The sequence below is a fragment of the Pipistrellus kuhlii genome, unplaced genomic scaffold (genome assembly GCF_014108245.1).
Source record: "Pipistrellus kuhlii isolate mPipKuh1 unplaced genomic scaffold, mPipKuh1.p scaffold_m20_p_26, whole genome shotgun sequence".
In the NCBI taxonomy this organism is placed as follows: domain Eukaryota; kingdom Metazoa; phylum Chordata; class Mammalia; order Chiroptera; family Vespertilionidae; genus Pipistrellus; species Pipistrellus kuhlii.
The window spans coordinates 6,466,439-6,484,817 of NW_023425525.1; the positions used below are offsets into that span (position 1 = coordinate 6,466,439).

Below are 18,379 nucleotides of genomic sequence, written 5' to 3' on the forward strand. Positions count from 1 at the left end.
GGGTAGTCTTATACAGCGAATATAGGCCTAAACCTATGTTTTAACTGTAAAATTAGGGGGTCGTCTTATACGCCAGAAAATACGGTACTATTACTATTATTATTGAGTAATAAGCTTTAATACACTGTTAGTGGTAGGTCTTAAAGCTGAGTACTATAAACATACTTTAAGAAGTATACATGGCCTGGCTGGTGTGGCTTAGCGGTTGAGCACTGACCTATGAACCAGATCACAGCTCCATTCCCAGTTAAGGGCACATGCCTGGGTTGGTAGCTCAATCTTCAGTGGGGGTTGTGCAGGACGCAGCTAGTCAATGTTTCTTTCTCATCATTGATGTTTCTCTTTCTCTCTCTCTCTCTCTCTCTCTCTCTCTCTGTCTCTGTCTCTGTCTCTGTCTCCCTCTCCCTTCCTTAAATATATATATTTTTAACAAATAAAATCAATAAAAACATGTTTTTGAAGTATACATGCACCCTGAGACTCCCAATAATATTTTGTAAAAGCCAATTTGGGGTATTTAAAAAAGTTGTTGAAGTACAGTAGGTCCTCGGCTTACATCGGAGATCTGTTCCTACGGCGATGTAACGCGATTTTCACAAGTGGGAACCCACCTACGTAAATATCTACATCACTCACAGGAAGCACATACACAGCAGTAGTGAAGTGAAACAGTAACAAAATTGAAAAGAAAGAGAACAATTTCTGACCTTTACTTGTGGTAAATAAATAATAAAAAATATAAAGCACATATGTACATATGTCAAAATGATGGATCTTTTTTTTTTTTTTTAATGGTAACGTAACCAAGAAACAATGTACGTGGAGTCCCACGTAACCCAAGAACTGCCTGTATATTTAACTAAATAACAAATTGGGAAAGAAAATTTTGAAACACAAGTTAAAAGAGCAAACTTAAGTGAAACTGTCCTGTGTACACATAATCTAACTACATAGCTAAAGAAGTTAGCCTTTGGCTCTTTCTTATTCCGAAAATTCTACAAGACTTTTAGAAAGTTTGAAACTTGTGGTTTTCACTTCTGTTTCCACATTTTCTTGTCCCTTTTATTCCTGTGGTTGATTAAATTCAAGCATATAAAACTGAAAACTAAATTGCTCTAAATTACCTAAGTGGACTCTCTTAGTTAGCTAATATTTTTTCCTATATTTTGGTGGGGTTTTGGGGAGAGAAAGGAGTGTCAGTGAATGGTGGTATCAATGGAGCATGACAAAGTATTTTCTTCGATTTTATTTTCAAATAAAATAAGTCAAAGCTTTCTCATTACTTTATCATCAAAAGAAAATCCCAAACTTGTAAGTACTAGTCCTAGCATAAAATCCTCTACTTAAAATGTCTGATACTTCAGGCAAATTCTTATAAATGCACGCTGTCATATCATTCCTTTCTGCACTAAATAAATAAATAAATAAATAAATAAATAAGAGTAATCTGCATTTCATGAGGTTGCTATAAAGACTTAATGGTTTAAAACACACAAACCATCCAGCACGATACACCAGAGGTACTTATACATCTTAGTTGCCTTCTTCTAGAAAATTCTCTATTATGAACCTTTTTAAAGGTAGTTAAACTACTTTGAATGCACTTATTGATAAGGCTAGGTGCTTTTTTTTATGCTTTCCACTCCATTAAGATTGTCAGATTTCCTCCAAGGAAGCGGGAGGCCTGGGGGACAAGCAGCAGACAAAAAACGAAACAGAAAAACAGCGCAAATGTCCTTACTTTCATTCTCTTAGGTATTTTTTTTTAAACTTGACTTTTTCTCCCTCTTACTACCATTTTTCCAAAAAAAATAAAATTATTTTTTAGTCTTCTTGTTCTGAAAAAGTAAAGTTTAAGCAGAAATCATTTGCTAAAAGTATACCTAAAAGTGATATGGTATCTTGGTTGTTGAACATTTCACACTTTAAAAATAAAGTGTGAGGCCTCACTCTTTAAAAATAAAGACTAAAATTACTGACGACTAAGCATTCTCTCAGTTATGAATTATTTCACACCACTCGAAAGTTCTACTTGCATATAAAACTAATTCTATGCAAATACTCTCTTCTTTATTCTCAACCCTGCCTTGTTTTATGTCACAGAATTCACTGACGACAAACTCTTTGGATCCCAGTTCACTTCTAAACACCCAGCCCTCACCCGCCCGCGAAGAGATGCCGCGGAGTCTGTGCAGAGGGACAGCACATCTGCATGGCGGGCGGATTTGCTCAGACACAGCCAGGCCTGGGAGCGGTGTGCAGTCTTTCCCCCACTTTCTTCTCCCATTCCTCCCCTCCCTTTTTAAATTTAAATTACTCTTTTTAATTTAAAAACTTCCAGATGTTTTATTACCTTGGCAGCTTTACTTTTTCTCTGGAATGACTAAAAGAGTAAGTTTAAACAGTTTTTGTCAGGTTAACGGTTTTTTTCATTTTTACATATGTATCTGATAACCAGTATCCACAGTGTCAAAACTGTGATAGCAATGTTACATTTTACCTAGCTAACTTATGTTTGGCACAATTTCATTGGTTTTTGTTTTTTTTAATAACCTAAATATATGAAAAATAAAAATGTTGCTTTGCAAAGTTAAATTGGCTCTTCTCGGATCATTTTTATCAGCAGCTACACACGTGCTCCCTAAGGGATAATAAAAGGATCTGATGCTTGCTTCGGAGCTTTTCATTATTCTTCTTAGAAAACAATACTGTACATGCAGATACAGTATGTCATTGTCTTCTTATGTAATATTCACAGAAAAGTGCTGAAATTATTTAAGAAATCTAATATTAACAATACTGTTAAGCCTAAATGCAGCTCTTCAGTGAGCCACATTAACTGTCTCATAATCAGCAAAGGCAAAGCTTTTTCCTAATTTTCAGGCTTGTAAAAAAGAATTAGGTACGATAACTATCTTTAATAAAATTTATAATTAAAGCCATCTTAGTGGCTAAAACCCTAACTTTCCAACAAATTTCACTAAGTTAATTATTTTATCTAAAATCAAGTAAGTTAAGCATGTTCTATCAACATAGTTTAAGGTATAAAGAGTAATGATAATAATAATGTATGCAAAGACTCCCCAACATATGTAAATTATATAAATTATTAAGAATCACATTTCAAATTAAAAAAGAAACACTTCTACCTATGAGACTGCAGAAGTATGAGCACATAGTTTTAAGTTTTGACATTTACTTTCTGTACTACTTTCTCTTCCCTTCTCATCCTAGTGTCCCCTGTACCCCAACACAAATATAAAATAGATCATTAAGGAGAGTGGTATTTTAGTACACAGCCCCTCCTCCACTTAGTCTTGCCTTTTATATGTATGTGGAGGTTCCCATGGTAACACTCACTTACACCAATACTATTTTCAACTGAAATGAGAGAAGCCAAAATCTAAATGCTTCATTACTGAATTACATACACCCAAACAAGTAAGCATTTTTTTTTCCTAATATTTTTTTTTTTAAATAAAAAGGCAGAGTTCTGGAATTTTGGCAAAAAAGTCATTTAACATTATAGAAATAACTAGAAAAACAGAATCACTGTAGGCAATTATATAAATCCACATTATCATATGAGACTTGCAAGTGTTTATTCTTACTGCATAAAACTGATATGCTGAGCTAGGCAGCTTAGTTAATTATAATTATGAATAGCTAGCATAATTTTTATTATCCTAGTGTATCAAATTCTTTTTTCCCCCCAATGCTGGCTACAAAAAAAACAACAAAACAACCCTGGTGAGAAATTCGAACAAAACAAGGCAAGAAGCAATTCATGGACAGCAGGAGGCAATTCCAGAACACAGGCACAATCTATAAAGAGAAACCAACACAGCTTTTGATGTTAAATAAGTAGAAATATCAGCATACAACAAAGCTTAAGAAGCAGACTGTTGTATCAAATTTAAAACTAAAATATTCAGGGTTAAATGTTGTGAGTACCTTTGTCTAGACTATGTTCAAATGTGAAATTTTCATAATTTTAAAAGTTTCATCATCATTCGTAATAATGAAGGTTGTATATATTTAGTTTTAGTACAACACACATGCTAACAGAGTTATTCAAAATATAGAAAAGAGAAAGGTGAGTGTGTGTGTGTGTGTATGTGCCCATGCTTAAAAGCAAGACCATCAAGGTGGGAGGTCAAACACTTACACTTTGAAAACATATACGTTTCTTAAACAGGTTGTGCACACTGAGAAACCTCAGAGAAGAGGGAAGAGGATAAAATGAGTACCATTTCATAAAGCTTTTTGATAAATGATCAAAGCTAACCATTAAGCATCTCTCTGCATGGCAAATACATTTTTTAAAAGGCTAAAAACCAACAGAATGTATACCGAACCTTTTTTATTCTAACAACGTATCATTGCATCCAGATAGCTGGATTAAATAATTTACGTGTTTGTAAAAATAAAACATTAATAAATATTTTAATGAAAAAAATCTTACTTTTATAAAATTGTAAGAGGTTTTTTTTTGTTTTTTTTTTTAATGTTTTACGTATCACTTTCTTAAAATGAGTTGATTCAAAAGACTGAAGAGAGTCCCTCAAAACCAGAACAGGAAACTGCAGGAATTTACTTTCGCCAAAACAGCGTCTAAAACATGAATGTGAATGGCCTAATGAATCATAGTCGGGCTTATGAGAAGGACTAACCTGCACCTTTCAGAGGTCTTTCCCTCCTTTTGTAAACTCCCTCACAGTGAGACCTGCGGACACTTTTTATGTAAGGGCTGGGTAGTGTGAGCGGGAGTGTGTGTGTGTGTGTGTGTGTGTGTGTGTGCGCGCGCGCGCGTGCTGGGGGCGAGGGGCCAGGCGGAGGGCATTTTTGTAACATTCGGAAGGGTTTTCATTGGCAGGATCCTCTCTGGAATGCTTGAACAGGCTAAACAAAACAAAACCAATTGTTAAATGTTCACTTACTAAACAACAACAAAAAAGGCTATCCTCTGCAAATGCTTCAACATTTTAATCTACTTTCATTTCAGTGTGAACCACCTAAAAGCAAACATTTGCAGTGTTTGGAAATCTTTTCAATTCTTTGGAGATATTTAATCAACTCTGCTTTAGTTGCTTTTTTACATGAATTTCAAAAACAAACTATAGAGAACATATTATGACCTCCTGTGAACAAAAAAGAGTGTATTTAAAAATCCCGTTATCACAAGCAGGTTTGGATGCAATGCCATCTGGTGGCACAGAAAAACTCTTAACTATGCTTAGGTTTTTAGAAACTCAACTGTTCTCTGAAACTCCAAGCATCCCTTTTGATGACTCTACCCTCCTCCCAAACAAGTTATTCATCTCAGAGTTTAACAATAAGTGATCATTTTTATTTTAAAACTTAAACATTTTTACGCAATTTATTGCAGGTGCCAGTTCCTCCGTGTTTAATTATCAAAAAAGAAGCAAACTATTTTTCCTCCCCCAAAAAACCCTAAACTGTCACAAAGCTTTCATTTTTAAAAGATGAAATGTTTAAGAATGGGGGGAAGGTAGGGATGGAGTAACCGAGCTGCTTTGTAAAATTACACTGTATAATTAATTCCATGGTAAGAATGTTTTTATGGTGTGTTTTGGTGACCTTTTATTACCATCAAGTTCACAATGCTGGTGGGCTGCCTTTTAATCCCTCGGCAGACAAAGGCCCTAAATAAACACAGATCCCTTCCTGGGAAAAAGTCCACTCTGGTTAAATGGTAAGGAAATGAGTAAATCATTAGTAATCTTTAAAGCCAAAGCTATAAACTCAAGTTACCTTAAGTTGAAATGAAAGTGTCCTGCAAGAGTTTCAAAGTTCTGTCACAGATAGAAATCTCCAGCTCTTGACTCCAGACTAGGCGCCAGCTGATAAACAAACAATTTAAGTCAAGAGCTGGAGAATTCCCAGCTTTTTCATTTAATGGCTTTGGCCAAGAGTATTTATTGCCTCCAGTTTTATTCTCACTTAGCTCTAAGAGGAAATTTAAACTCATCATTATCTTAAAGCCCCATATGGGTAGCAGTCAGCTCACCTGATAGAGCCTCCGTACCAGTCTGAGTCTCTACTACAAGTGATGTAATGTAAGCTAATTAACTCGAGTTTTAGGTTGACTTTTTAACAGGCTAAATAAATTTTGTTCAATATAGTTTATATTCCCACTTGGAGTAGTAACAATTCCAAAAAATTTAACTTTACAGTTGTATTCCAAACTACTAGCTAAAATGGAAAAGGACAATGTAATCTCTCTTGTTCCCCCCACATGCTCCTGCCCTGCCTCCCTCCCCTCCCTCCTTTCTCCTTGTCCACTAACCATTGAATGTTACAGAAAGCAATTTTTCTGAAAAAAATGTTCACTATCTCTATTAACTTCAAAACAACCACTGTTGCTCAGTCTATTTCCTAACAGAGCAGTGTGCAAGATATAAGATGTCAATGCCTGATCATGAAAAGCTGTTGATTTTATGAGTACTAATAAGAATATAAAAGTACAGTTCAATTACAGACCATGAGATATTATCAAATATTTCTAAATGCTGTTTTTAAAAGTTTCCTATTAAAGATTACAGATCTCAAAGTCAGAATTATGTTGTTTTTATTTCCTTTCTCAAAATTATCACTTTATTTATTTCTAGAGAAAGTAGGAGGGGAAGGAGAAAAGGTGAGGGGTGGGAGAGGGATCGAGGGAGGGAGGGAGGGAAGGAGGGAAGGAGGGAGGGAGGGAGGAAGGGAGGGAGGGAGGGAGGGAGGGAGACATCGATTGATTGCCTCCCACACAGGCCCTGACCAGGGCCAGGGGAATTGAGCCTGAAGATATTTGACAATTAGAATAAATCAACTACCCTTCTTCCCCTAGCTGCTAACCTAATAATAATAATAAAAATAAATAAAAAAGCTGCAGAAAAATTTTATAGCCTGAGGTAAAGGGTTAATAAAATATGACATTAATGCAAAGAAAAATTCTTTCCCTCTCACTTCTTAAATTTCAGAATGTTTTATAAACCTATCTTGGCTGGAAAAGCCAATTATTTCAGTGTCTGCCAAGACTATTTTTCTACTCTTTTAATATATAATGTACACAGTACATTAAAAATGTTGGCCACTTGAGAATAAGTATTACCCACACATAAGAATTAGGGGAAATGAAACGTAATTAATGATGAAATTATTTGGATGCCTCATACTGTCTCATTTAAAAAATAAAACCCTAAGAGATTGCAATGGAGAAAAATGATGACTATCCCTAACCGTCAACAACTCAATAAAAAACGATGTCAGGTACAAATCTTAACATTCTTAAGACTCTTCTAAGAGTCCATATCACTCATATCCCTGGACATAGTTTGAGCTAAATACCAAAAGCCAAAAAAACCCCTCTACTTTGAGGTCAAGTTCCAATGACTTCAAGGCAGTACAGAAAAGGCAAGTGGGCCGCCATTTCACTGGCCACCGTGGGGGGATGAGAGAATGACTACTATAAAGTGTGCATGTAAATTTAAAATTCTCACAAACAAAGCACCTAGGACTACAAAACAAAACAGAACCATATGGCAAATGTATGCAGAGAAGAATTTAAACTCAACATATTTTTTACCTGCTATCATCATCATACTGTCTTAAGAAAATCAAACATCTAGAAAATAAGTCTGATCGTGGTTTGATCATGATAACAAGATCCTTGTCAAATTCTTAACTCCATTTCCTCCACCCCCTTTGCCCAGCAACAATGCTATCCAGAGATCATAAGCAAAACAAAATAAAGACACAGAACACATAAGGTATACTGAAACTAATTTCACACTACTTAAGAATCAATAGATGTTAATGAAAAATAAATTATACATTAGTATCAGCTTCAGATTTACTTATTAAATCTACTTCACCTTTATGTAAACACCACTAGGCAGTCACGAACTGTCACCAGATCCAATTGTGTCTGGTCTGACTCACATCCTGAGTGGCAATTAAAAGACATTAAAAGTACCCCAGGATTGCTGCAGGTAGGACCCCTGCCTTATCCCTGCACTTTCCCACATAAGCATGTGAGGAGAACAGTGTCCCTCCACCACAGGACAGAGCCTGCCAGGAGAACCCCGGTAATGGCTACTTGACTGGAAATTGCAGTGCAATTAAAATCTTGCCTGCAGATTTGCAGATGAGGGAATTTGCAAACTGCAAGAAAGTAAATTTTTAGAAATAAACTAGGTTGTTGTTAGTGATAATACAACTCACAGTAAATGATGATATTAATACAAAACCTAAGTGAAGAGATCACCTTGGCTTCTCTAAACCTTTCTTCTGTTTTCTTAGGAGACAAATTATTAAAGCTGCCTCAACTATGTTATCTTGGGCAGTGAGTCAGCAGTCTTACCTAAACGTGTTAAGAACTCATTAACACATTATATAGGGGCTCTTGTCCATGACACTGTTGTAAGCGAGTCTTATGCACGCCAAAGAATGTAAAAGAGGTTTTTATGGGCACCTCTTCTCTGAGACTAATTTCAAAGAAATCTTTGTAATTTATTTACCATACATATGTGAAGTAATTGTGCAAACTGGAGAAAATCCCAGGCAAAGGGTATCCTCCAGACACAAAAAGGATACCTAATGGATACAGGGTAATGAGTCCAGGCATGCCTCTTTTTATTGCGCTTTGCTTTAATTGCACTCCACAGATGTTGCGTTTTTTACAAATTGAAGGCAAGACCCTCCACCAGCAAAAAGATTATGACTCGCTTTATCATGGTGGTCTGGGGCCAAACCTGCAATATCTCCAGGGTATGCCTGGGAAGTTATGGGTAAATGTGAATGGCTAACATATTGAACCCATTTCTGGTATATCAGTATTGATGAGTCCTATGTTATTTTTAAGAAAATGGATTTGCCCATTAAACAGTTATAAAAAATTTTAATTATTTCAGTTACTAAAGCTTTATTTTTAACTTTATTTTTATCAGTTTATATTCAGTATTATTTTGTATTAGTTTCAGGTGTATACAAAATGTTCCCCCTAATATTTTCAGAACTCCCAGTCTCCCAGACAAACTCCCAAAGGGACACTTTGCATATCAGCCTTTTAGATAGATAGATAGATAGATATATCCCCCTGTGCTATACTTTACATCCCTATGACTATTTTGTAACTACCAATTTGCACTTCCTGCCACCTTTTTCACAAAGCTTCCCAACCCCCATCCCTCAGGCAGCCATTAGTTTGTTCACTGTATCTATGAGACTGTTTCGGTTTTGTTTGTTCGTTTATATTAATCTTCATATTTCACATACTAGTGAAATCATATGACATTTGTCTTTCACTAAAGCTTTAAATACCACCAAATTAGTGCAAGGAGAGGCTTATTTTATTTAAAATTTTTCAAGTCTCTCATACAAAGACCAATGCCACAAAGTACTTTTTACTTTAATAATAAATAATAGAAGTTGAGCCGAAACCGGTTTGGCTCAATGGATAGAGCGTCGGCTTGGGGACTGAAAGGTCCCGGGTTCGATTCCGGTCAAGGGCATGTATCTTGGTTGCGGGCATATCCCCGGTAGGGGGTGTGCAAGAGGCAGCTGATCAATGACTCTCTCTCATCGATGTTTCTAACTCTCTATCTCTCTCCCTTCCTCTCTGTACAAAATCAATAAAATATATTTTAAAAAAAAAGAAGTTGATAAGTTAAAAAGAATGAAAAAATATCATTACATAATATAATTCTTTAAAGGGAAGAATCCATAAAAATTAATTCTATTAATCATGTTAAACCAACTTATTTCAGAACATTAAAAACAATGAAATCAGATTAGGGAAAGACTAACATGTATGCATAAACAACCACACACAATTCTACTTTGTAACCAAACAGCGTAGCAGAGCATCAAAGACCTATTGTGACAGCTCTTCCCCCTCCACACGTTATAAACCACAGCGCATATGAAATTTGGTATAAAGAATTTGCTTTTGGACAGAAATAGCAATGTCTCGGCCCAAAGCCAAGTAAAAGTGCCAAGTTATAAACCTCTCTAAGAAAATGCCAGCAGTCCCTTAACTACAATGGCGGTAGGTGCCAAAATAGAAATAATTTTTGTTTTTGTGGTCCCTTTACCATAAATTAGATACAGGTCTAGTGGAAAACATAGTACATACCCAGCTCAGTGAGCGGGAAAGGCCAGGCTGCACACTTGATTTTAAAAACAATAATGGGAGTCCAGTGAGGCTTTCTGAAGAAGTCAGCCAGCAAGGCGAGCGCTAAGAGAAACTCCTCCACAGGCTGTGCGCTCACATCTCCGCGGTGTAAGAATTCCTCAAACAAATCACTGAAACGCAACCCAGCCAAGTCGAGTATAAAACTTGGTTTCCTGGGAGGGAGCTGTTATACAATCGTACACACAAGTGCAATTTTTTAATTTGACATTAAACCCTAACTGGAGCAATACAGCTTAGCACATCAGGGAGGCCTGCCAGCACAGAGAGCCCTGGGCGAGCTGCAAGTGCCACTGCAGAGTGACTCCGCTCAAGGTCTCTATGCAAATCTACAGACATGTTAGGCAATCAGTGAGTTTATTCTTCAATTATTCAAGCGCAGTTAAGTGCTCTAATTATGCCCGGAGAGCAGACTGAGCAGTCCTGGTCATTAGTCACAAACAATAGTTTTTAATTCGCTTTATGTCTAGCATTCATTACATGAGAGAGCTGATCACATAGAAACTAGCTCTGCAGTAACAGACCCACTCCACACTTAGAGAAAACATGCCTATATCCAAGACAGTGCAGCTAAACAACAGTGGACATTAAAGAATGATGACAATTTTTATAAAAATGTGACTTACACAAGACATTTAACTAAATTAGGGCATCATACTAATGAGGCCAGTATTACTAATTAGCCCATTATAAAATGCCCAGTTAGCTTTACTTTGGAAACTACAAACTGCTCAGCAAAGGCGTGATTTAAACACAAAGGGTGTCAATGTGTAAGTGATTCAACTTAACAACTGAGTGAACTACCTGGGCGTCTTGGTGATACAGACAAATGTTCGAGAACACAGCGAGCTTGTTCAATGTCGCAGAGCCCCTCAGGCTGTGCAGTCACATATCTGCTCAGAGGTCACTTCCCCAGAGGGCAGCCTGCCAACTCCACAGAAAAGGAGTCTGTCACCTTAACGGTTTACTCTGCCTTTTTCTCCTTCGTAGCACTTATCATTGAAATTATCTTTGTTAATTTGTTTATTCTATTTCTATACATATAAGCTCCATGAGATAAGATTCTGAATATCCTCAAAGCTGTAATTTAGTACCTAGAACCTACCTAGCACATACGAAGTACTCAATAAATGTTCATTGTGTGAAAGCAAGAATGAAGCGTGCCCCTTGCAAGCAAGGGGCTATCAATCAGCTGTCTCGTGCATGCCCCTACTGTGCATCAAGCCCTCAGCTCAGGCATGTGGCCTGGCCAGGAATCTAACCAGTGACCTCTTCGTGCATGGGCCAATGCTCAACCACTGAACCACACCAGCCAGGCTCACATTGTAAATCTTTACTCCTAAATCCTACTTAACCAATTCCATGTAACAATTAGAGGGGCTAATAATTATTTATACCTCCACTTACATTAAAAAATATTTAAGATATATAAGATAGCTTTACAAACCATTATATTCTTTATGAAAAAAACAGAAACTGATTTAAATTAATATATTTTGTTATTTCTGAATTCCAAAGCCTACAATTAAGTTTAATATAATTGGAATAAAAATGCTGTTCCATTATCCACTGCTATACAATTATAATTACACTAGTGACCTAGTGCATGGATTCATGCACACTGAAAGGAAATTAATTAGGTGACTGGTGGGGTGGAACTGGACAAAACGGGCCGGACACACCCTGGAGCCAAGCTCCGCAGTCCCTCCTCAGTGTTTACAGAGTGAGCAGGGTCCCTCCAGCAGGTGGGGTCCCTCGGCCTGGCCTGCGGGGATCGGGCTGAAACTGGCTCTCCGACACTTTCCATGGGGCCCTGGAGTGCGAGGGCACTCTGCAAAGTTGCTGTCGTACAGGGTGTGGAACGCAAACGCAAGTGTGCAGTAAGCCAGATTCCGGGCCAACAGTGCCCCAGCAACAACATAACCGATGGCCGAAGATGGAATCTCACGGCCCCACAAAGAATCGGTCTCCCTCTTCTCTGGTCTCAGGGTGTGTCCCCCAAGAATCGCCACTACCAAGACACTGTAGCTCGACAGCTCCAGCATTGAGCGTCTACCCTCTGGTGGTCAGTGCACATCATAACTACTGGTCAGACACTTAGCATATTAGCCTTTTATATATATAAATATATGTATGTATGTATGTATGTGTGTATATATGTGTGTGTGTGTGATATATATATATATATATATATATATATATATATATCCATATGTGTGTATACATATGGTATTTGATTACACAATTTGGAAAATTTGGAAATCATGGAAAATCATAATACCCACAATCATGCCATTCCAAAAAACCCAGATACCCACTTTTAATATTTGATATAATAATCAGCTTTGAGAATTTTATTAGTGGGTCTTCTTATTCTGATTGAGATGATCACATGATTTTTAAATGTTAATCTGATGAAATGTATGTATAGATTTTCTAATATTAAACCATCTGTACATATATGAGATAAACCAAACTTGGTTGTAGCGTTTGATCTTTTTTATATATGGTTAAATTCAGCTTGCTGGTGTATTTTTTTTTAATATATTTTATTGATTTTGTACAGAGAGGAAGGGAGAGAGATAATTAAAAACATCAATGAGAGAGAGACTTCCATCAGCTGCCTCCTGCACACCCCCTACTGGGGATATGCCCGCAACCAAGGTACATGCCCTTGACCGAAATCGAACCCAAGACCCTTCAGTCCCCAAGCCGACGCTCTATCCATTGAGCCAAACCGGTCTTGGCTTGCTGGTGTATTTTTTAAGTTTTCACTTCTACATTCGTGACTAATATAGACCTATAATTTTTCTCTCACAATGTTTCTGTCTGATTTAAGTATCAGAGTTATCCAGCTCTTGTAGAATTAGCTGGAAAACATTTCCTCCTTTTCTATTGTCTGGAAAAGTTTGTATAAAATTGAGATGATCTGCTCCTTGAAATTTTGGTAACATTCATCCATAAAAATCAACTCAGCCTAATGTTTCCTTTATGAAGTGATCTTTTTTTCCTGTTTCCTTTCTTGTCAATTTCTTTAAGTTATAAGATTATTCAAGCTCATGATTTCTTAAATCCATTCAGAAAAGTCCAAGTTTCCAGGAATTGATCTATCCCTACCCATAGCAATTTGAATAAAAAATTTACAACTTTTTAAAATTGTGGTTTCCTTTTATCTGAATCAAGAATAAGCAATGTGTTTGAGAGCACTAAATAACACAATTCGTTTTGTTTTTATTTATAATGAAGGAATTGAGAATTCCTGTAACAGGTCTAAAAATAACTGGATATATCTTGAATACCACAAAATCTTAATCACAACTCTTTTTAAATTTTATTTTCATTGTTGACAGTATTATAGATGTCTCCTATTCTCCCCCTTCTTCCTTTGGCCCCCTCTAGCTACATTTGACAAATTGAAATAGGTGTGCATTTTTTTAATACCACTTACCACCAGAAACAGGGGCATCCATGAAAACTGCTCCCATTTTCTCAACTTCTTTGGCCAATTCTTTTGAAACCGAAGGATCAATAGTACTGGAATCTATTAATAGTGAGCCTTTCTTCACTTCTCTAAGTAAATAAATAAAAATGTAGTTTTTTAAAAAAAAACATAGCTTTAAAAATATAGTTTACAATGCTAAATATACATTTCATGCAACTATCTACAAAACCAGAATCTGCTAAAAGCTGCCAGATATCAAGGTCCTCTTTGGTTTAGTATTAAAGAATTATCAGAAATGGTTCAAAATCTCAAATTAATTTTCAGATCAATTATAGCTTGAAGTAAACCCAAACTCTTTCAAACAAACAAAAATAATCTAATAAACTATATGGTATAAATTCTGGTTTTAGATGAAATACACTCTAATCATAATAAAATAGGTAGGCTAAGACTTAAGCAATTTAAAGCATCTATGAACTTTAAAAGAGGTATTTGGTAGGATTTAGATGGTTTTTTTGTTGTTTTTGTTTGTTTGTTTGTTTATTTTTTAAGTAGCAGGGTTTCTTTTAAAAGTAATTTATTTGCCTTAAAAAAGATAGCAAATTTCAGATATCCATGTAATTTCTACTCGGTAGAACATAAGCAATTTGAAATTTAGCCATTTGCTTCAGGATGGTGTATTCTTTAATACTAATATTTTAAAGGCAAATTAAAATATCAAACTGGCAGAAAGGGAAATATAGGAATGGACCTGGAAATCTCACAAAGTCTTTTTGTTCTTTATAGTAAATTTATATATTATACATTCTTTGTTAAAAGAGGGAAGAAGCCTTTTCATATATCATATTTCACACCAATATTTAATTGGCATTCTTATAGTAAAACATTTTTGTTTGTATTATAAGTGCAGACAATATACCTAGGTAATTCCTTTGTACTCTATATCACTGGCTAGGAAACTCTGACCTAAATTATATTTTATTTAAAGGACTATGGTTAACCTTTATTTTTTAATTTTTTAGTTAATCCTCACTCAAAGTTATTTTTCCATTGATTTTTAGAGAGAAGAGAGAGGAAAAGATAGAAAGAAATATCAATGTGAGAGAAACACATCGATTAGTTGCTTCCTGCACATGCCTGACCAGGCCGGAACCAAGGAGGAGTCTGCAACCAAGGTGCATGCCCTTGATTAGAACTGAACCTGGGACTCTTTGGCCTCCAGGCCAACACTGTATCCACTGAGCCAAACCAGCTAGGGCATACGGGTAACCTTTAATTAAAACTTCCTAAGCCAAAGCCGGTTTGGCTCAATGGATAGAGCATTGGCTTGGGGACTGAAGTGTTCCGGGTTCGATTCCGGTCAAGGGCATGTACCTTGGTTGCGGGCATATCCCCAGTAGGGGGTGTGCAGGAGGCAGCTGATGGATGACTCTCTCTCATCGAAGTTTCTCTATATCTCTCTCCCTTCCTCTCTGTACAAAATCAATAAAATAAAATAAAAATTAAAAAAAAATAAACTTCCTAAGACATTTAGTCAGAATTATGACTGGAAAATTAGAACTGAATAAATAGAAATATTAAAAAGGTAAATCATTTCTAAATACTACAGAAAATAAAAATCTTCCTATAGAAAAAAATAGCACATAAAATGTCTATAACAATTTTAGACATATACATTGATCTGGTCCAAGTGCAGTAATTGTGTATATTCCACAGGAAAATGAAACAATATATTCTAATACAGATCACCCCAATACGTAGATTTTCACTTCATGCAACTTAAAAAATAAAAATTAAGTTTACCGGTCTTCAGTGATATTAATTTTAAGATCTTATTTAAAAAATGGGAAATCATCTAAAAAATTATGCATGCACCTGGATTGGGGAAATTATCCTAATCCAGAAGAAAATCAAGAACCAACCATGAAAAGCAAATTATAGCTCAAAGTAAAGCCAAACTCTTTCAAAGCACACCCTTAATAAGACTGCTCTGGTAGTTGGCCACCATATTCGTTAGTAAAGGGTATTAATAAACGTAGGATTTCTCTCCACCCAAATTTTTAGTAACTTTTCCTTGAGAGGTGAAGCAGGGCCATAATTGGAACAGAGTAGGTAACAAGATAGCTAGGTCACCTAAGGACCACACACACTGTGGGCCTGAGGGCTCCATCCAAAGTTAGTGTGTTTTACCCTCCCTGAAACTAAACATTTATCTTATCAGTTTTCTGCCTATATCCAAGTGTCTTTTGCTTCCAGGTTTGTTAGTTTTCCAAAGCAATTCAATTTCCAAAAACTTCAAATTTCATATGACAGCTTCATGAAATGAATCCCTTTCGTTTTAGCCCTTCATGTTTCTTCAGAGCCTACCCATTTGTTCTACTTATCTGCTGAAATTCAACAACAAAACAAGTTAGGAACAGGAACCAGTAAGAGCAGAAAACTAAGTTGGGAATTCAACCACTGTCATCCTAACAAAACCACAAGGGTTTGGCAATAGGCAGCAATTAGCCAGGAGGTTCTTGAAGCCAGGGAAGCGAGGCACTGGCTAGGGGAAACTCTGACCTAAATTATATTTTATTTAAAGAGCAAAACTGCTAACCTTTAATTCCAACCCCTCAAAGTTCTTACTGCAGATGTGCTAACCCAGAGGACATACAATAACTTTTTATTACACAATAAAGTGTTAAATAATGATGTTCTTTCCAATGTTTGGTTTTATTTTTCATCGAAACCTTTTCCTGAATTTCTATAAACCATATTATGCTTGTAACATTTGTGGAGTTTAACATGCAAGCTTTAAAAGTCTCTTAAACATGTTACCAATGAAAGCAGACATTTAATGCAAGAGTTAAAGGAAAGAAACGGAAGCAAAAAAAAAAAAAAAAAGTGTTCCCAAAAGTCACATACTTGACTTCGTTGAAAAAAACAAACCCTTTACAAAGAGAAAGAAACCAAATCATGCATTTTAAGAAATAAGAAAACAGTATGGAAAGTTTTAACCAGCGTAACTGTAATTTCTTAATAGTTTCAACAAATGTGAAATTCATGAACTATCATAATGAGAAAATATCCACAGTTGAGAAATACATACTTCAGAATTCCATTTGCTCCGGAATAAGCTTCTATTGCATTCATACTGGTGGGCAACATGGTAATAATTCTGTCAGCTTTTTCAGCTACATCTGCTGGGGAAGACACTACCTTTAAAAAAAAATTTAAAAGACACGTTTAAATAAAAACGTAAGCAGTTTCTAGAGCAAAAGTAGGATCCAGTTTTTATGCATACTGATAACAGTGACAGTGAATAAAACTCATCCTTGATTCCAAATGACAAGGAAAAGCTTACTGCCTAAAACAGAGTTCATTCTTACACACATACAGATGCAGTTTGTATATAATGAAATCTACTGTTTATTTTAAAAAGTGTGAAGTGAACTGTGGGGAAAGGGCAAAACACAACAGTCCTGGGAACAGACTTCTCAGGGATTCCTCCAACTTAGATTCTTAACAGCATGCTTTTTTGGTAGATACTTTGACTAAGGAAAACATTCTAGTACAAGAGGGGCTGGTAACCAAACTACGGGTTTACAGGTATTTCAATGGGCAGCAAAAGTCTCCTGGTAGAATGATCAAGCCTGGATCCTGTGTCTCTATTTTCATAAAAAAGAAGAAAGCCCTGGCTCATGCATCTCACAGTTGGAACGTCGGCCTGAGCACCAAAAGGTCACAGATTCAATTCCCAGTCAAGGGCATGTACTTGAGTTGCAGATTCGATTCCTGGCCCAAGTAGAGTGCATGTGGGAGGCAACCAATAGATGTGTCTCTCTCACATCAATGTTTTTCTCCTCTACACACACACACACACACACACACACACACACACAGTCTTTCTACTCTCTCAAAATCAATGGAAAAAATATCCTTGGGTGAGGATTAACAAACAAAACAAAACAAAACAAAAAAGAAGAAGAATTCTGCCTAGTTCAGAAAAGAAAAGGTCAGGACAAGGACATGAGCACTTCTGCACTGATTTTGAGTACTACCATGAAGGCTGAGAGCATACCATTAAGCTACCAAGACTCATGTGGAAACTATATACAAGACAGACATACAAATACGCATCAAGCTATGCTTTCATTTCAACCCTCATTTCTACTTCCATGGTGACCAGAAACTGACTGTAAAGTTGCTCTGTTCAATCTCTATATGTGTGCATGCCACATGGGTGTACACACCCTTACTCACATACCCCAACCCCTTGATCTCCTTCATATATACACCTGGATTCACCTGGCCAGCCACTCAATGACCAAAGAAGGCAGAAGAGACCAGGAGCTCACTCCTTGACTCGAACTCTGCTTTAACAGAAAGAATCCATCACCCAACTGTCCCAAAAGCTCCTCTAAAGCTGTATCTCTCTCTTTAGAAAAAGACAAAAGATTAACAGGAGGATAACTGAAGCTTTCTCTATAGAATGATTGACATATGTATTAGAAATTGACATATTCTCTATTAGAGAATATTAAGTGACATGTAAGCACCTTAAGGATGGAAAAGCCTATGCATTTCATGTGGTGAAAATGCACGTAACATTTTCTTGTCATCTTTGATGAAGAGTAAAAGAATGGGAAACCAAGCACAGCATGTAATCTAAATATTATAAGCTAGAAGTAATTTACATTTCAATTTTCCATAACAGACTACCACCTACCTTCTAGATAAATGTAGTTTTAACATAA

The 18,379-nt window shown here is 36.3% G+C and overlaps 1 protein-coding gene across 2 annotated transcripts in view; it reads right to left on the reverse strand.

Moving 5' to 3' along the window:
• HIBADH (3-hydroxyisobutyrate dehydrogenase) overlaps window positions 1-18,379 on the reverse strand; it is an 84,006-nt gene that overhangs the window by 54,782 nt on the left and 10,845 nt on the right. For both annotated transcript variants that reach the window (XM_036453736.2, XM_036453735.2), the window contains exons 3-4: window positions 16,732-16,841; window positions 13,647-13,768 (exon numbers count right to left, since the gene is read on the reverse strand). In XM_036453736.2, coding sequence (XP_036309629.1) covers window positions 13,647-13,768; window positions 16,732-16,841 — 232 coding nt within the window. The remainder of the gene's footprint in view (window positions 1-13,646; window positions 13,769-16,731; window positions 16,842-18,379) is intronic.